The sequence below is a fragment of the Phoenix dactylifera genome, chromosome 1 (assembly GCF_051530095.1).
Source record: "Phoenix dactylifera cultivar Ajwa chromosome 1, Ajwa_hap1_PhDact_Kaust_v1.1, whole genome shotgun sequence".
Classification (NCBI taxonomy): domain Eukaryota; kingdom Viridiplantae; phylum Streptophyta; class Magnoliopsida; order Arecales; family Arecaceae; genus Phoenix; species Phoenix dactylifera.
In genome coordinates, this window is record NC_143190.1 from 57380541 (window position 1) to 57399568 (window position 19028).

The following is a 19028-nucleotide window of genomic DNA, read 5'->3' on the forward strand; positions in this document are numbered from 1 at the left end:
TTTACCCGTTACGGGAGACCCCACAAGCTTACGTCTACCGCGCTTGATGTAGACCGTAGCGTCAAGTTATCGGCGAGAACTTTTAATTTGATCTGACTTATGAGTGGATCAGCGGATAGAACCCCCGTCGTTGCTTTGTAATTTTAAAATCCAAAATCCGTGAAGGCCATGTACCTGCGGAAGAGCTTCTTTTCTCCACGCACAAAGACACTCGTAAAAAAATTATTTACAAGCCACAACGATGGTAGCGCGGTAGGAACGGAGCTTTAATTTTATCAGAGTGGCTCAAATTCAAAATGCACATGCATCGATTAAATATGAAGATCAAATACTTTTCACTTGATTCATCCAATAGAATCGCTATCTGGTCTACTGGTACCGAAATGGCGCTGGGATGATTATTGATCTCAGTGGAAGAACCTATAGGTCGAAGAAGGTACGCAGAAACTTACGACTTGCATCAAACATTTTCTGATAGAAGGAAAACCAGTGGGGACTGCTGTGCGGATGAGGTTCTTCTCTCCTCTCTCCTATTTTTCAGCCAAAAAAAATATTATTTATAACATAATGTTTAACATATTTAATTTATTCAACTTAGTTCAATTTATCATAGATCGGATTGAGTTATTTATTTAGTCAAACAATCAGGTTCAAATTTAAATTTCCGATTCATCTAATAAATAAATCCATCCTGTTCAGATTGAATAAAGTTTTAACGTATTCTTTGTCCACCCCGGCCTGTGTATAGTCCAATTTGATCCGCTGCCACCCTAATTCAGTAATACTATTACTTGTCCTCTGAGATAGGATCATCAGATGAATAAACATGGTAGTTTTTTTCTCTTTATTAGTAAGAGTATTTATTTATTTTTTATTATCAATTGGAGCAATGGGGGTTAGCAACTTCGATCTTTCCTATGGTAGTATAATTTTTCATGCATAGGAAAATATGAATCTAAAATCGATTTCAGTGTTATGGCATTAAGAGTTATCGTTTGATTATTCTTTATTTTTCTAAAAACAAAACTTTGGCCATATTAAAAGATTAGTTTTCAATAATTTAAGGACAAGTCAACCTTATGAAGTAAGTAGGTCATATATCTACAATAATATTTGAGATTTTTTTTTTTTTTGTTCGCATTAAAGCCTGATAAAATTAGATGGAAATATGCTAACTTAAGCTTATAGATTTAGGTCTAGCTATGCTCCAATAGTCTTAGAGAAAAGATATAGAAAAGTAGAACAAACTCATTTTTAGAATAATCTCAGTTTTGCAATATTTAGGGTTGAAATTGTGGGAAGATTGGATCAGATTTGCTGGGAATATTGAGATTGAAACACGATGGACTCTCTTTACATAGTAGTCCATTGGAAAATGAAAATCTTTAGCCTGCACTCAGACTTGAATATTTTAAATATTTGACTCTTAGCTTGCTCGTCTTAGAGCCCTGAATTTTGGTTTAATATATAAGTAAGTCAATAAAGCTTTTAGGATATCAAGATATCAAAAGGTGTTCGAGAATGATGAAGAGCCATTGGCTTCCTTGTACGGTTCAGTGGGTATTTTAAACAGTCAGATAAATCCGATCATCTCCTATTAATATAGGCATGCCGTCCAAAAGATCATACTTCAATCCAAGTTCCTAATCCCTGTAAAATATTTTATCTTTCTTTTTTTTTTATACCCGTGGTTACCACTATCATAGCTTTTCCTTCGTGAGACCTGCTCATCAGAGTTCACACTGCTTTTGATGTCGGACTTCGCTCTTCAGTAGCCAGTGGCAGACAGGGCTGCAAATGGGTTTACAAGAATTTAGTAAATTCACTTAGAAAAAGAAACAAGTCTAATGTCAGAATTCGACTTGGCCCTACGGGTGCTTTAAACCAGGTTGGATTAGATCTAAAAAGGTCGGATCACGGATCAACCCGACCTATTTGCAGCCTTAACAGCAAATTCGCGGAAGCATAAGGAGATTCCACTCTTTATCATGGCTTCCGAGGACTACAAAACATCGAGTAAATAAATATAACAGCATACTCAAATTAGTAGTTAAGATGGGTTCACTGTTTTTTCAATCCTTTTTTACCAATTTGGGCCCTGGACCACAAACTTGAGATTATCCTGCCATGAAGTCATGTTCTAACCTTTGAAATCTTATCCTTTAATACGTCGAGACTATTGCTTCCAATGATTGTTAGCTTCAACAAATACTCTATGTAGAAGGAAATTTGATCAGTAGTGGTGATCTAAGCATCAAATGGAAACATCCAACTGCATCTATAAATTTCAAAAAAAAGTTTAATAAGACAACAACTCCCATAGAAAGCATTTCAGAATGATTACTCCTAAATTCAGCTACTGAAATGTGGCCATGTAAAAGATGCCAGACTTACGGGCGATGAGCATGATGTTTTAGACCACATGATCGGATAGAATACAGCATCCTTTTACTAATAAGTCACTTTCCACATGACTAACTTTGCAAACAAAATGCTGAGGTGGAGCCCAATTATTAAAATTTACCCTCTTCACAGCTATCATTTTGATGTGGCACAAGAAGATCGGTGCTTTGTCCTATAACTCTGCCATGAATTGCGTCAACCGGCGAATCACATCAGCTCCTTTGTGCCATGTGGTAAGCCATGCGAGAAGAGAATTATTACTCTCGTTCTTTGCTAGAAATGTGGTTAATGACCCAAAACTCATCAATTGCAAGCACTGTAATAGTGTTATAAAATATTATTGCACTATGTTAACGATCATCATTAACTGTTGTAAAATGGAACAATTTGTTGATCTTTCAATGATTCTTCAGGTAGTTGATATTGGAAGAACATGACTGGATTTTTAGAGATTAGTATTGAAATTTTATAATAATTATTGTGGTTCAAATTTGGCCCGAAAATGACAACGCTAGAGGAGTCGAGAGAGCTGCCGGAATGTTGAGGAAGAGGAGAGCCACCTCCCGCATGACGGCATACTTACATAAAGGCTCACCGGTGGTTCTGGTGAGGACCCTCCGATACTCAAGTTATGGTAGATTTCAGATGGATCGAAAAGTCCTTTAGGCGTTACCTGACGGAGCTATTTATAGTCTCTATAGAGGTGCCCAGGTGGCGGAGATATGGCCCGTTCTCATCATGAGAAAGGATGGCTTTAAGCCAAATGGTGCGTAGTTAGAGCTCGCTTGAGGCGCACGGTGCAGTCCGTTCTTGTGAACGGTAAGATGTTGACAGTTGTAGCAGGATATGGCTGGAGTAGCATGGCGTTGTCCTTGGCTGTCATTGGTCAGCAAACAAAGCATGGCGCGGAGGCATTGCAATGTACGGCCACGTAGGTGGGCATGGGCACGCTCGTAGATGCGGCCGTAGGCAAGGCCAAGCTCGATAAGAGGTCGCATTATGTATTTGGTGAAGTCAGCTTAGCGAGTGCTGAGGCCGGCCTAGCATCCTTGACTCCGAGGTGTGCTCGGTAGAGCACCTCGAGCTCAAGAGTCGGAGCACGTTGCTGGATAAGGCGCTCCAAACTTAGTCGGGGCGCGTCGGCGAATATAAAGGCGCCTCGAGCTCGGCCAGGGCGTGTCGGCGAATATAAGGGCACCCCGAGCTCGGGGGGAGGGGGCGTCAGTGAATATATAAAGGGGGCGCCCCAAGTTCGGTTGGGGCGCGTTGGCGAATGGATATGTGGTCGAAGGAGCTCTCGAGCTCGTAATCCAAACAGTTGGGCGTGCCCCGAGCTTGGGCTCGGGTCGTTGCTATGAGCATCAGAAAAGATTGATGCAGATCGTAGCAACGGAGAGACTCGTTTGAGGTCGGCTGAGCCCTTGACAAAATTCGAGTTTGGACTGGCTCTTAGCAAGACCAAGGTCTGACTCAATCGGTGCAGGAGTCTGTTTGGCTGAAATTGAATGGTCCTATTGTTGTGAGCAGGACGATTCATTTTGCCTCCCATCAGTAATTACAAAGATGTCATGGAACAATCATTGCAAAATTTCTTTTCAATATCTCCAATAATTGTACAAATACTCTATTAACAAGTTGTCTATTTTCATACGCAATGGAGGAGCAAAACAAAGAAAACTTGGTATACCAACTTCCTATGACCAACAAGCGTCCCCAGAATTTTAGACTGTTGATTACTAATCTCTCTCTTAAATTCGAACATATATTTGTCAGCATGAACATATTTAGTTGGTAGTTGATGCCTTCGGGTGGCAGTTTTGCTGCATCGTTTGTATGCAGCCCGTGCGGCTTCCAAAAAGATTCCCCGAGCGAGCCGGATGGTCTTTTGTCCTTTTTCCCTCGTGACTTTGCCTTGACTTGCCGGGTTTTGCCTCTTGCTTTCCTTTTTTTTTTATGCTGATTGACTAAGGATCTGTCAATTAGTGCTCGGATATCTTCGGCCTTAGTAATATATTGCTGCTTCTGTCTCCTTTCTAGTAGGATGATGACACATTGAAAGGGTGATAGGAGGCAAAGAGAACATGCTTAGTTTCCCATGAAAATATCAAATAATCATCATTTATTTACGGTTTCACAGGCCCGAAGGAGGTTAAGTATAACGTTTTCAATTTTTGTGAACAAATAATCTCATAATCTCTCCGATGCAATGAGGATCTTCCCCAGTAGCACTGAATTCTGGTAAATTCTAAAGAGAAATTGTTAAGAGGTCTGACATCTAGCGAAGAGCAGTAAAATATTTGGAATTAAAGCTTTTTGAAGTAAAATATTTTGGCACTTGGGTTGCATGGATCCTCTTGTTCAATCCTCAATGTTTCTGGGTCACTTTTGCGATGCTAAAAAATGGATCAACCTATTAACTTATAATGTATATTTATAAATATCTTTTTAATATTTTATTTGAATCTCTATCCTACCAATGTTCGTACAAGGATATGTAATTGTTAAATAAAATATGTATAAAAATATATGATCGATTGGATATATTGGCATCGGAACCGGCTTAGACTCTTGCAGCGAGACGTACCCCGCTAAAAATTTATTGTAATAGGTTGTTACTTTTAAATTTTAATCCATCACAGTTTCCCAGTTAAGTTTTGTTGCCCAAAACAAGTGGGAAGGTTAGATTTGTACTTCCGTGGGAGCTTTACACTTACTTGATCAATCCATTCTCATCACCTTAAAATAAACATCAGACGGTTCTCGCGCGAATCCATACCCAACCAACTCCGAGCGTCGGAAACATCAAAGCACCATTTCCGGGGTCTCGTGCACTCTCGTAGACACGGACAGGACATCCTCCGGCTCTCTCCTCTTAACACGTGTCCTTGCGCGCCACAACGAGGTACGGTCACCCATTACTCCCTTAAAGTCCCTGCCACCCCTTGTCTCCTCTCCATTAGCCTCCAGGAACTAGAGTGAGAGAACTAGAGTGAGAGGGAGGGAGATATGGACGGGGCGGGCAAAGGGCGGAAGGCGCTGGCGGAGGTGGGGATCCAGATGCCGGAGGCGGCGAAGGTGGCAGTGGCGGTAGACTCGGGAACAATGAGCGGGCCGCTGGTGCCTGTGACAGGAAGGCCGGACGGCGCCGCCGCTGCCGGGAGGCGGTGGGACATTGCCGGAGCGGCGATGCGGGCGGCAACGGTCGTCTCGTCGCTTTTGGCTTTGGCGCTGATGGTCTCGGCGGAGCAGCGTGGGGAGCTCTCGCTCTTCGGCTTCCAGCTCCCGCTCCACTCCAAGTGGTCGTTCTCCGACTCCCTCGAGTAAGAGCGAGAAGTCTTGCCCTCCTTCCCACGATGCCCCGCCACCCGTTTTTTTTTTTTTCAAATAATTTTTTGATCTCCCAAAATGCCCCTTCATGACGGTCGTGATTCACGGATATTTGTGTTTTTAGATTTGAATTTGGGGTCGGCGTACCGGCCGGTGAAATTACCGTTTCTGTTCTTTGGTCAGGTATCTGGTGGGGATCTCGGCGGCGGTGGCGGCGCATTCGCTGCTGCAGCTACTATTGAGCGTGAGGAAGCTGGTGAAGAAGGCGCCTGTCATCCCGTCCCGTCGTCACGGCTGGGTTATATTTGCTGGCGATCAGGTATATATTCTTTAATTACCAATCTTTATTTTGCTTTAATATTAGCGTAATTAAGTTTTATTTTTGTCTCAGCGTCTTGCAAACTATAGAATCACGATTCTGTTGAAATTTTGAAGTTTTTATACCTTTTTTTGGTTTTTTCCCCCTTTTTTTGACCAAGGTAGCACCATCATGATGTTATCTTTCATGTATTGCTCTCATTTTCCAAAAAAAAGAAAAAGAAAAAAAAAGAGACGGTTGTGATGTGCAACATGCATGTAATCATGCTACCAAGATTACATGTAACATGTTCTATCTTCTTAAATGTGCCATGGAAGTTAAGAGGTTTGGGGGTAGGAGAGATATTTGTTGCTTGCCTTTAAATAGGTGTGGCCCAACCTAGCATTTATGGTGGCTTATGCAAACCGACATAGCTTCATCATAGAGATCAGAACATTAAATAGCTTTGATAAAGGAGGTAGATACTCTTTAAGTTTGATAGTGTTCAGAAGCACTAACTAGTAGTAACTGAGCTGAAGCGATGATAGGAGGGTGAATCTAGGTTTATTTATAGCTCTGATTCCAGATGAATTTTGGTTCTCTTCTTATTTAAAGGTTGTATCTTTGCCAGCAGTTATATTGCTAAGTTTGTGGAAATAGAACCTACCATGTTTTATATGAAAATTAGTGCAAAGTTTTTGATCAACATTTTTAGTTAATATAAATCGTGTGTCGGGCATCAGTCTGAAAATGATGTGTGGTTTTTGAAGCATTGCCGAGATTGCTTTTGAAAATGAGGTTGAAGAAAAGTGCCATGGACTGAAAAGGGATGGTGGGAGATTAGGGACAGTGGTTGGTGTCATGTATAACTTGCCTCCTAAGAAAAAAGGATGCACTATTGAGGCCCCGATTGTCTTGTTATAAGCTCAATCTGGGTGTATGTCAGACGTCTTGCACTCTGCGACACCAAAACTAAATGTAAAACCATAATTTTTGTGAACTAAATTGCATTATCAGGTTCACTTGTAACTGACACAGTTCATAAAAGCATAGGTAATCTTGAGCTTTTTGCTTCAAACACTAAGTCAGAGGTGCTTCTTTTTTTCCTGTATACCTCCTAGCATGGCCACGTTCATGATATCTTACCCATCCTCAGACCATGACAACCCAGAGACAGGGATCTCATGGCAGTGCCCTCTATGTAGATAGTTCCTATTTTAAACTTTAACTAATCAACTTTATCTCATCTTCATGGATCTGGATTTTGAATGATGACCAATACTTAAGATGATGTCAACCTTATGAATTAGAGCCATGGCTACTTTAAGACATATGAATCACTTGGTGGGAAAGGCAACCTATCTTATTACATGCAGCTAAGAAGCAGAATTTTATACCATGAAGTTTGTCATGATGCTTTATGTTTATCCTTTCATGTTATGTCTAATATACACTTAGCTTTGTTATAGTGTGTATGCCTAATGTTTGATGATATTTCTAACACTAAGTTTCGTTGTGCCAATATGTACCACCCTGTATTGAACCAAACCTGTACCAACACTAAACCAATATTCGGTACAGGGGGCCGTGGTAACTATACCAATGTGATACTGGTACGAATACCGAAACCGGTATTGCAAACCTTGTCGAGCACTTATAGTAAATTGGTCTCTATGTTCCTTTCTAATAAATTGCATAGTGTCATGTACTTGGTTTTTATTTATATAGCCTGAGAACCAGCATGCACATATAGGGATATGTGGTGGTTTAAAACAAGCTAAAAAATTCAGAAAGTTATACAACTCTGGTCATTTCTCACATTAATCGTTCCAAGATTCTAAATAGGTGTAGTTTATTTCAAACTTCTATAGGATAACAGTTTCTTTTAAGCTATTTCTAGAAATAAGTATGAAGTGCAACCAATGTAATTAAAATGATAATATGATAAAAAAAATCTAGTAGTCTTCTGATGGTAGGAAATGGTGAAGCTTGTCATATAGATCCACAACATGCTGTCAATTGGACATAACAAAATTTTACAGGTTGCACAGGGCGCAAATACTTGTTTGATAATTTGATTCTTTCCTTTTTTCAGAGAAATAGAATATAGAAGCATTAAATCCAACACTGCTTTGATTCTGTATTGTTTCTTGGACCAGTAAGGTGTTGCATAGAGCAAACAGCCATCAAAATAGCCTGTTGTTGTTCCATAGTCCATCCAAGTGCTTGTCCTTTTGATGTAATTTTTCTTTGGTTGTAATTTCTTTTGTAGTTCTGATATCAGATCATTCCATGTAACAAAGTTCTATTATTTCATAAACTACAGATTTCTGCATCCTATGAACCCTTCCCTTTCTGGTACTTGCATCAATTATATTTGTACAAATGCAAGGCGGATTGTTTTAAAGCTATTTTCTTTTACAAAAGTTAATGCAGGAGTTGTGTGACCTTGAGGTTAGATATTAAAAATCACTCAAAAGTTGTTCAATTGTCTTGCACCATTCACTTTTCTTAGTTATGTGGCACAATTCACGATGCCAATTCAAAGGGAGCAATGAGAATACAACACTCTGGGTTTTGACTTACACTTTTGAGTCGCTAAAGCATATCTATTATTTTCTTGTGATATGCAAGGAATACCAAAGCGTCTTTTTGCAATGAGCTCAATGTTTTGTGTTAATAATGCACCAGAAGTCTCTTTCAGCCCGAGATTAGTAAAAGGGCTAATTTAGTATGGCAGTCATTAGTTATCTCTTGGATTCTTCTCTGATTTTTCATTTTCATTTCTTGAAAAGAACTATCATGGATATCCAGCTTCCAGCTTTTCCTTTTAAAAAGAGCTGTAAAGCTTTTCCTTTTAAAAAAAGCTGTAAAGCTTTTCTAGAGTTCTGTAATTATACTCTTATAAGTACACTCCTTAGGCAAAATGTGCATACATCTTTTTTATAGTAAAATGGACTATTACATTAAAGATATCTGATATAATGAGTTCTCAAAGAGAAAACAAGATAATTGACTTAATATATGTAGCATTCGTGTTGTTATGACTGCTTGTTTAATATTTTCTAGTAAGAGAAACCTAGATACTGGTGACAGAAAAGATATTTTGCGTGCACATGCGAAACGGATCATTTCTGCAATTTGTCTCTGGAAATTTGGATAGGTATTTTGACATCGGATTATCAGCTTTGTCTAATAATCAGCTTGACAAGATATATTGGCTGCTCCATTGCCTGGGTACCTCCTAGGTAGATTTTAGTGATCAGCACAAACAGGAAGATGTGCAAAGCTTGAAGAGGTTTTCATCTTGAATGGCCAATTGCAGGTCCTTCTCTTCATGACTTGCAGAAGCTCATGTCCCTCCCATCCTTTCTCATTTAAAATAAAGAACGTCCCCGGCAGCAATCACATCAGCAGGCTTGGCATCCTCTCTATTGTGGGCTTATGGGTAAATAAAAGGTGTTGTCGTCTACACCTCCTTCTGAGTTCTTGAAGATTCCAAGTGTAATAACCATGCTGATTGCCTTGTGAATGGCTCACTTCTTCAGTCTATCCATTTGGTGCATATATCTCATTTTATTTAATTTCCATATATGCAACAAACTCTAGTTTTTATTTTGACATGCATGAGTTATTTCTTAACCAATAGTGACGACCAGGCGTACCACGTGATATGCAAAGTTGCATATAGCTCTATTCTATGTACAGAAATTGATCTACAACTATTGACCGATGGTTTTTTTACATATATATGTATCTATATGGAGTCAAACAAGGTTTAGGTATGTATATGATGTTTAGAATGTGGTCTCATCTATGTGTTGACAGGAAAACTTTGCAAGCTTGCATGCTATGCCAGTGTATGAGCTATAAGGAATGCCTGGTCTTGCAACGTTCATTGTATTGTAATGAATAACACTAATTGACTGCCAATAGTTCACTGTATGTGACTCAATAAATACAACCATATTAGTTTCGACCTGATGAAAAATGGTTTAAGATGAGTATGCTACGACAAGCTATAATGCTGTTATTTTGCATGATGACAGGCTTTTGCATATGCTATGATGAGCGCGGGCTCAGCTGCAGCTGGGATAACCAACTTAAACCGCACAGGGATCCGGCACACTGCACTTCCAGACTTCTGCAAGCCTCTGCATCGGTTCTGTGACCGCATGGCTATCTCAATTACATTTGCTTTTCTTAGCTGCCTCCTCTTAGCTACTTCTGCAATTCTCGATGTGCTTTGGTTATCTAAGTACTGAGTGCTTTAAAACCCCACTTGCTGCCATACCTGTGTTCCATGTAAAGATCAGCTAAATTTTAGAGTATATTGGATCTTTTGGTCAGAATGGATGATCTAAAATATCGAGACTTGCACTTGTATGTGATTGTGTTACCAGGTTATCAAAATCTTTTGGTTTGAAATTTAGACTCTTGCCTCCTTTGTGGAAATTGAACTAATGTGCATGTCATCTGCTGTTAAAGTGCCTCAGAATAGTGAATTCAAAAATATTTATCTTTCTAGGTTTTAACAGCCTATAGTCGTAGTAAGAAAACTACTATCAATCTTAAGGAAAGTGACATCCAACAGCCAATATTTTCAGTGCTCAGTCAAATGAGTGCCTGTTCCCATTGCCAAGAACATAGTGAGGAGAAGACATGATTGCAGGTGCCATATAGCCATATCAAGCGCATAGTTGTTTGCCATCTAAATACGACACTTCAATAATCAATCATGAGGATGCAAAGTGGCATGTTATTAGAACTGTTTCTCTAATCGAGAACTGCTCAGCTGACAGTGTTGTAGGACAGCAATGCTGCAAAGCCATGAATGGTTTTCTTTTAAAGAAAAAGATAGCCTTGAAGGAAGTTATTATGATGGAAAAATGAAAATTCTATCATCCAGGCAGCTAACCTGACCACAATTTTTCTGTGTCAGTTGCTCTTTTCCTTTGTGGAAGAAAAGCTCTTGTTGGCTTTGCTTAGTGCCCATTGTTGTTTTAAACACGACCCTTCGATCGACCTTGATCTATCTTTAGCATGCTGCCCTGACCATCTGGTAAGACAAATACTGGTTATTTTTCTGCCTTGATCGCAGAATGCAACTCCACCTGAATGCGGATGGCTACTCATCAATTTTATCTAGTCTATTTACGTATAATTTTATCAGGTCTAGAATCGAACAAAAATGCAAGTAGTTTATCAATTTTCATTGCTTAAAAATAATTGAATATCTCTTTAATGATTCATGACTGGTGATGGCCGAAATTAGTTATAGCCGGTTCTATGGTAGCTGCCATTTCTTACCAGCGCTGACAAGTTCAAGTGGTCTTGTGTGCATTTTGTTCTAACTTTTTTTTTTTTCTTCCAAAGGAATATATCAACTTACAGGATTTGTAGCTTTTATGGTTGTTGTGGTGAGGAACTGCAGAAATACGTTTTACTTGTGCTCCTACATGGACCAAAACTTGCTTATGTATCAATGTGTAACAAGAGATCAATACATATATTATTGGGATCATGTAACAACCTAGGACTTCACCCAAAAAAGCAAGTTAGATAACTGATGTGGGACTAAACACACGCCTGTATGGAATAAGCACTCAAGATCTATCCAGTGAATAACTAATGTGAGACTAAACATATATCCATACAAGTCTTTACATACGTCATTCGTTTAAGTCCTGATGTCCTCGTTAGGCTAAGAGTTCAAATTCATTTCAAATCTAATCATAAGCACCACGATCAGCCTGTAATTAGTCCCGATGGATTTGTGTTACAGTATCTTCTAGTCTATATAAATTATGGGTCAGATTCGCTTTGATATCATTTATCACAACTTAGAATCTCACCATAATTGCCCAGGCTCAATTATTGATTGGATTCTTAGCATGACCAAGTGAAGAAGTAGGATTCGGTGATCAGAGAAAAAGAGAGCAAAAGCATCGAGTCATCCAACTTTAACTGTCGTCTGGTTTTTGCGGACACGGACATTGCAAAGCGCAATGCCATGGCCCACGAAGCGACCGACCGCATTTATAGGGACATATTTGTGGGAAAGTTCTCCACGAATTTTACAAGCGAGAGCTGTCCCGCTTCCATCCACGAAGGTCGTGTTCAAATCGCCCATTGCATAACCTAGTGAAGAAGTAGGATTCGGTGCTCAGAGAAATAGAAGGAAAAAGATAGCAAAAGTATCGAGTCATCCAACTTTATCTATCGTCTAGTTTTTTGTGGACACGAACACTGCAAAGCTGCAATGCCATGGCCCACGAAGAGACCGACCACATTATAGGGACATATTTGTGGGTAAGTTCTCCACGAATCTTACAAGCGAGAGCTCTCTCGCCTCCATGCACGAAGGTCTTGTTCAAATCGCCCATTGCGTCAAAATATGGCTGGTTTGATACCAAATAAACAACGTAACCAACAAGCAAAAAAGACCGCATCTCCACCTGTGTCTGACCACACTTGCTCCTTCCGTGAGCTGTCCACTTTCGCCTTCTTTCGAGGGTCTTCTTCCCCTCCGGCTATAGCTAAAGTAGATGATGTAGCTGGCACAATTTATCATCATCAACATATATTATCCAAGACTAATCGGATTAAGAATTGGCTAAGAAACGTAAAGAAATCAACGTCCGTGCTAAATCAGCATCTGTGGTCGAGGGTACGAACTCAAATAATAGTATCTTTTTAGAAGGTCATGTGTCTGCGTCATTTGCTTTCTTTTCTATCCTTTCATTTTTCCTTTTGGTAGCATCCAATCTTTATGACAAACTTATGGATCCCAGTAACCAAGTGTTAAAAAAGATGAGAATACTTTACATGGTATACTTCTACAGTGTATACTAACTGTTAAATCAAAAACGGGACTACGGGAGTATCTACTAGCGGAACATAAAAACATAAATTAAGCTTTCAAGTCCGCATGTGACATGTCCGGAAAATGGCATTTCCCTCCTCTATCCACGTGGTGCTAACTTTGAACGATGGAAACCCTTCTATATATATTTTTTTAATTTTTAACTTTTTAATGATCATGGTAGCTGGAAGCTTAGTTAAATTATAAAATGAGATTTTTTTAAATAAAATTAGATCGAAAACAAGATCCCTATGTCAAGAAAAATTCTACCTATATGACTAATTTATTTAAGAGTAAAATAAAAAAGTTATTAAAAAAATTATTTACTAGATGTAGGGTCAAAAAATTTAAATAATATCAATCGTATATTAAGAGGTACTACAATGTAGGTTTATTAGACCTGATCATAGGCGGTTCGCCGTGAGCGGCCGCGGCGCAGAATAGCATGGAGTCGCTATAAAGGTCGAGTGCTTTGTCGCTGCCTTCCCACTGATCCTTATCACTACCTGTCTGCGATTCACGGGCCGTACCTCCGGGACTCCACTGCAGCAGCAGCGCCTCGCTTTAAATCCGGCGATATGTCGAAAAAAGTCGTTGGAATCGCCGCCGGGGAAGCCCATACCCTCGCTCTCAACGGTGTTATTTTCTTCTCTTCTCCCATACACCGAGTCGAAGTGATCGATAGAGGAGAAAAAAATCCGTTTTTTCTTCTTTTTTTGTTGTTTTTGATTCTTTTGTGCAATTGGGGCAGGCGACGGAAGCGTGTACTCGTGGGGAAGGGGGACGTTTGGGCGGCTGGGAACCGGAAAGGACGAGGATGAGCTCTTCCCGGTCCCCATCGCCTCGGGCGACGCTTCTTCGAAGAAGGAGAGGAGTTCTTTGGAGAATGGAGAGATAGGGCGGCCGAAATTTGTGGGAATAGCTACTGGTGCTTACCATAGTCTCGCCTTGGAAGGTTTGATCTCTTCTTCCTTTCTTCTTGCGATTCCATTGAATTGATTCGGTAAATATCTTGATCTTTCTTTTGCATTTGTCATCAAATAGGATGTTTTGAATTAAACTATGTAGCTACGGGGCCTTTGTTTTTAGTTAAAGATCTATACTTGGAAGGGAAAATTCGAAGTAGATGCTGTTATTATTCATAGGGAATAAAGGGGGATCATGATATGTGCGCGCAGTACTTCTCAATTGAATTTAAGTGTTGGGATCACCAAGGTCAATCAAAGCACGAATTTGAGGGTATTTAAGTGGAATTTGGATCAGTTGTAGTACTCTTAGCAGTTGTCGTGACATCAAAATTCTAGATTAATAAGTCTTTTATAGTAAAAGATTTTTTACATGGTTCATATGTTATGACATCAAAGCCACTTCATCTAATATTGAGAAAGAATTGATACATGAGAATGAATTCATTCTAGTGAATGAGATGGAAGTTTTCAGAAAGTTATTGAATATGCTGATTTTCCTTCGTCAGTACTGACCAGCAATTTAGGGGTTTCTTTAGGATGATATCCGACTCCACTCTCCCGTGAACCAAATAGTTGTTAAACTATTCCATTCCTGAGCTATCAATTTAGCTCTAACAAGGCGGTTAAGCAAGTTCAACTTTCCACCAGTTCAAATAAAGTATTGTAATCTAAAGTTTTTCTTCTTTTTTTTTTCGAAAAAAAATGCTTGGCAGAGAGGTGAGACTGGAGTAATACACTTTGTGCATGCCTTTTCTTGCTGTGCCTGTAAAATTCTTTTGTCCCCCTGTCAGAGTAGTTCTGGATGTTTGCATAAAATTCTTCAAGGTTTCATTTCTCCATTCTTTCCATCTCATATGAAGAGCGATCAAACATAACATTGACTTATTGTTGGATTTTGATCTTACTCATGTAGCAAACAGATTTCGTATTTTTTTCCCCATTTATTCCTGGTCCTTCACCCTGCAAGAAACCGACTGTTAGGATCTTCAGATCGAAAATTGCGTAGAGGAGATCCTTGGTGTTCATCTTTGCTATTCTTTCAATATGCTGAAATAAAAGTATACTATGTTCCAATTGTAAGGGCAATTTGCTTCGTCATGTTGATACCACAAATTTTCATAGCAGTTGTCTTGGGCTTCTATTGATGTCCCCAGGAACTATTTGATGCAACATTTAGCTTAAGAGATCCTTTATCATTAGTTATTTGATGCAATTCCCATGCCAGTGCAGCCTTGTTTCTTTGGTTCAGAGAACGAAATTTTAGTCATCTCGTACCTCCAATATCGACCAGGTTAATTCTTCCATTGAGTTTCTGAAGCATTGATGATTGATTCAGGAGACCTTTTTTTCTCATGTAAAACGAGTAGTTTTAAAAAACCGCTTATCCATACAGCAGCAGTTAAGAGGGAAGAAGCAAATGTTACCTTATGTGATGGACTGCATACTGGCACATACGATCATTGGCAGATTGCTTTCTCTTTTTTAGGAAAATATTGAATGAATGTGCCTTGTATTTACCATCAATGCAAGTCTTCTAGATAATATCAATCAATTTCGAATATGATTTGGAAGATGTGTTGCACATTATTAGACATCATGGATGTTCTGTGTCTCATGATGGCTCATGCATTCGACATATCAAGGCTGAATGTATTAAGACATAGGAAGTATGTATTCTATTGTATATTTGTTATTGGATGCTATCTCCTTGCAATTGCATCTTCTCTACTTGCGCTATGACAAATAGATGGGATGAAGCATGTTGTATTGACTTCTTGATTCTTAAATGGCAGATGATGGCTCAGTTTGGTCATGGGGCTACAATACCTGTATCCTTTATGCTACTGTTCATTTAATTTTCTGGTTTGATTAAGGCACCTCACTGCATGGATTGGTTAGTAAGCCACCATATCTTTTGTTGCATTGACTATTTGATGGATGGCCAGTGTGGTCATGGTGTGGAAAATTCCTCGGTTCCTTGTTTAATAGAGCGCTTCCAGGAACTGGGTTCTCCTGACTCTTTGGCGGACGAATCAAACACAGATGGTGAAAGGACTCCATTGAAGGTAGTGGAATTTCATCCTTTGAGGTGCAAGTGAACAAAGTCTGGGGGCTTGCTTGCAGATTATTGATATGCCACATTGAGTCCACGAGCAATTATTGATTTTCAATTGCAGTGTATTAAGAACATTTGTCACGACTTGCTTGCAGATTTGTTCTGTCAAGGCTGGAGGAATGACGTCACTTGCTATAGATAGTCTGGGGGCTTTATGGATGTGGGGAAACTGCCCTCAGCCAACTGATGAAGGGGTATTCTGCCTTGTTAGTAGTTCCGTTCCTCTGCCTGTTTGGGATTTCCATGGCCACACTGTTGTTAAAGTGGCATGTGGAAACGAGCATGTGGTAGCTGCAGTTAGTGCTGGAGAAACATATACAGGAGGTGACCTGATATGCTATGCCTGGGGCAACAATAGCCATGGTCAGTTAGGATTAGGTGACAAGGACAACAGAGCACGTCCTGAAGTCATTCCCACATTCAACCAAGAGACTTCTTGGGCTGTCTATGAAATTGCTTGTGGAGCTTTTCACACCGCTGTTCTTACTCATAAGAAGTCATATGACCAGGAGTTAGAATCAAAGTGCTGGACATTTGGCCTTGGCGAAAATGGGCAGCTTGGTCATGGGACTACCAACAGCGCAAGCTTGCCGGAACCTGTAGATGGTTTACCACAGGATGCCTTTCTGATTTCTCTTGATTGTGGCCTGTTTCACACATCTGTTGTCTCTTCAGCTGGAGATGTATGGTCTTGGGGGATGGAGAAGGGTCTTGGGCTATGCCCAGATGCTAGCTTTACTGGAAGAGATGCAGGGGATGCACTCTCTCCCATAAGGATTCCAGCTCCTGAAACAAATGGATTCAGGTTCACAGATGCGGTTCAAGTTGCCTGTGGAGCAGCTCATACAGTTCTTGTTGCTGGCAATGGGTATAAGCTGTGGGCTTGGGGTAGAGGCCGGAGTGGTGTACTAGGGAGAGGCCAGACGGCCGATAGTTTTGTTCCATGTCTTGTGATGTGGCCTCCTCTTGATGAGGATTTCAAGAAGGTCAGCGGGGAAAGAAACAGCAACAGAGATGCTAGAGGTGAGGTTGGACAGACACTGGAGATGGACCAGACGTTGTCTACAGCAATGGAAGAGATACAGAACCTACAGATGAAGCTGACAATCATGGAACGATATGCTACTGTGCTGCATATTTCAATCTTTCGTAAGCCTCTTGATGAGCGAAATCTTCCACAATCATTGCAAGACTCAGGTGTGTTTGATATCAGAAGGGAATTGGAGAATATGATGGAAGCAGCCGACACTGATGAGCTTGCTCGAATGGAGATGTTCTACCGTAGCATGCTTTCAAGTGTGAAGGACAAACTGACGAAAAGAAAAGTACAAGAGATGGTCAAAGAGTGTCTTCGTTCTTTATCCGCTGGGAGACGTACTTACTGAAGTCAATACATCAATCATATAAGCAAAATATAAGGAGCTTCTTACTTTATTGCAGCTGTGAAATAGATGACTGTTGGTACAATGTTTATAAGTCTGCATATTTGTGCTATTTGCTTGTCACATAAAGTCTACGATTGCAGCAAATAATTGAAGGTTTTAATCGTTGGCGATTGGTTACAAGTGTGTGCTTGTTCTATTCTTCATTTTGTATGGTTAGTATGATGTTCTGAAGCTCAGTGGAACTGGCTAATTTATTATATGAACTACTATGTTATGGACATAGAGCAGACCCATTTGATATCAGTTAATGTTCATTGATTTTTTCTATATGGTATACAGATCTGGGATAATCCTGGAGGAGTGGGATATGGCTGATTTTTTTTTCCAAATTCTTGAATAGCTAGCTGTTCTGGCTGTGCTCCTTATTGTCTGACAGGTTTTATCCATAAATCTGGGGGACTCTGAATATATAGAAAGAAATATGTTGGCTACTTTTTATTAGTTGATCTTTTGAAATATCAGTGTTAGCATGTGATAGCTATAAATGTAACTCAAAAGCATGTGTTGATCTAATGAAGTCTATCATTCTTCGCTCGAATGATGCATGTACTGGTTGTCGATTGGGGACTGGGTCAAGGAGTTGCTTGTAGAACAGCTTCGAAATAAGTTGCTCAGTATAATTGCAATTTTTAGCAAACAAAACAATGATCCTCATTTTAAAACAATTTGTGAGGATTCAGTCATAAAATAAGACCCATGATTTGCACCTACTATGCTCTTCTTTCATGTGCAGTCAAATAATATTTGAGAGCATGAGCAGATAACTGCCTGTCATGCATATGTTAGCCATGCTCCACCGCATTACCATTCGTCCTGGGAATTAAACTACTTCACTACTCTACCATTATGGCATGAGCTTAAGTTAATTTGGTAAGAAATATTATCAGCCAATCCACGTTTTAGATTTCATGGCATGCCATTCTTGCCCAAAATTGCATCAGATTCTAACTGTTGAAGTCCAAATCAAGAGTGGATCATAAAACATAAACTTTTCAATGCAGTGACATCTCAACCCATGAAGGCCAATCCAATATAATCATTTTAGTGTCATTCTACAAAAAATATAAGAGAATCGTAGAACAGGTCCCTTTTGTGCTTTATAAATTATATTAAGAACCAAATTCTATAGTTCAATATACTAACTGCAAAATTATATTTGGTCCACTTTATGAAATACATAAATGAAGATGCATAAAAGGTCTCTGGGTAGTCCATCGATAATGTCAACACCTAAATCTTGTGTTTTGATATAGCGACTCTAAATCATTCAGTGGTCACTATATGACTTATTGGAATTGAAATTTTGTGATTTTATAGTGTCTTTTCTTTATGCTATAATGAAGAAGGCAAGACTCAAAATACGAAAGAAGAGCTAAGAACGATTATAATTGCAAGCATCAAAGTCTCCTCTATAGTTTATTGATTATAACAAGGTTAAACTTTTCTTGTTTTCCATGTAATAACCATGTAACTATCTTGGATTATTATATAAAATATGAAAAATAATTTAATAATAGGTCAATCATGGCCAAATTTAATGTTGGTGTATAGTAACCATACAACTAATAACTACCAAACTTATCATGGTTGCTTTATGCACTCTGAG

The 19028-nt window shown here is 39.5% G+C and overlaps 2 protein-coding genes across 4 annotated transcripts; both read left to right on the top strand.

The window, feature by feature from the left end:
* The first annotated feature begins 5250 nt into the window (after positions 1 to 5250).
* Positions 5251 to 10460, top strand: LOC103717851 (CASP-like protein 3A1). Of its 2 annotated transcripts, XM_039125393.2 has the most exons (4): positions 5251 to 5723; positions 5914 to 6049; positions 9354 to 9487; positions 10078 to 10231. In XM_039125393.2, the coding sequence occupies exons 1-4, from the start codon at positions 5410 to 5412 to the stop codon at positions 10094 to 10096; spliced, it is 603 nt and encodes a 200-aa protein (XP_038981321.1). In that variant the 5' UTR covers positions 5251 to 5409; the 3' UTR covers positions 10097 to 10231. The 2 variants fall into 2 exon arrangements, with proteins under 2 accessions (XP_038981321.1, XP_008804611.2); XM_008806389.4 differs by lacking the exon at positions 9354 to 9487 and having other exon boundaries at positions 5356 to 5723; positions 10078 to 10460.
* A 2834-nt stretch (positions 10461 to 13294) lies between these two features.
* Positions 13295 to 17642, top strand: LOC103717852 (Regulator of chromosome condensation (RCC1) family protein). 2 transcript variants are annotated; one of them, XM_026808756.3, is made up of 5 exons: positions 13295 to 13529; positions 13645 to 13848; positions 15655 to 15690; positions 15808 to 15927; positions 16073 to 17642. In XM_026808756.3, exons 3-5 carry the CDS (start codon positions 15655 to 15657, stop codon positions 17360 to 17362), a joined length of 1446 nt encoding a protein of 481 aa, XP_026664557.3. In that variant the 5' UTR covers positions 13295 to 13529; positions 13645 to 13848; the 3' UTR covers positions 17363 to 17642. The 2 variants fall into 2 exon arrangements, with proteins under 2 accessions (XP_026664557.3, XP_088563854.1); XM_088707728.2 differs by having other exon boundaries at positions 13320 to 13529; positions 15655 to 15707.
* The last annotated feature ends 1386 nt before the right edge of the window (positions 17643 to 19028 follow it).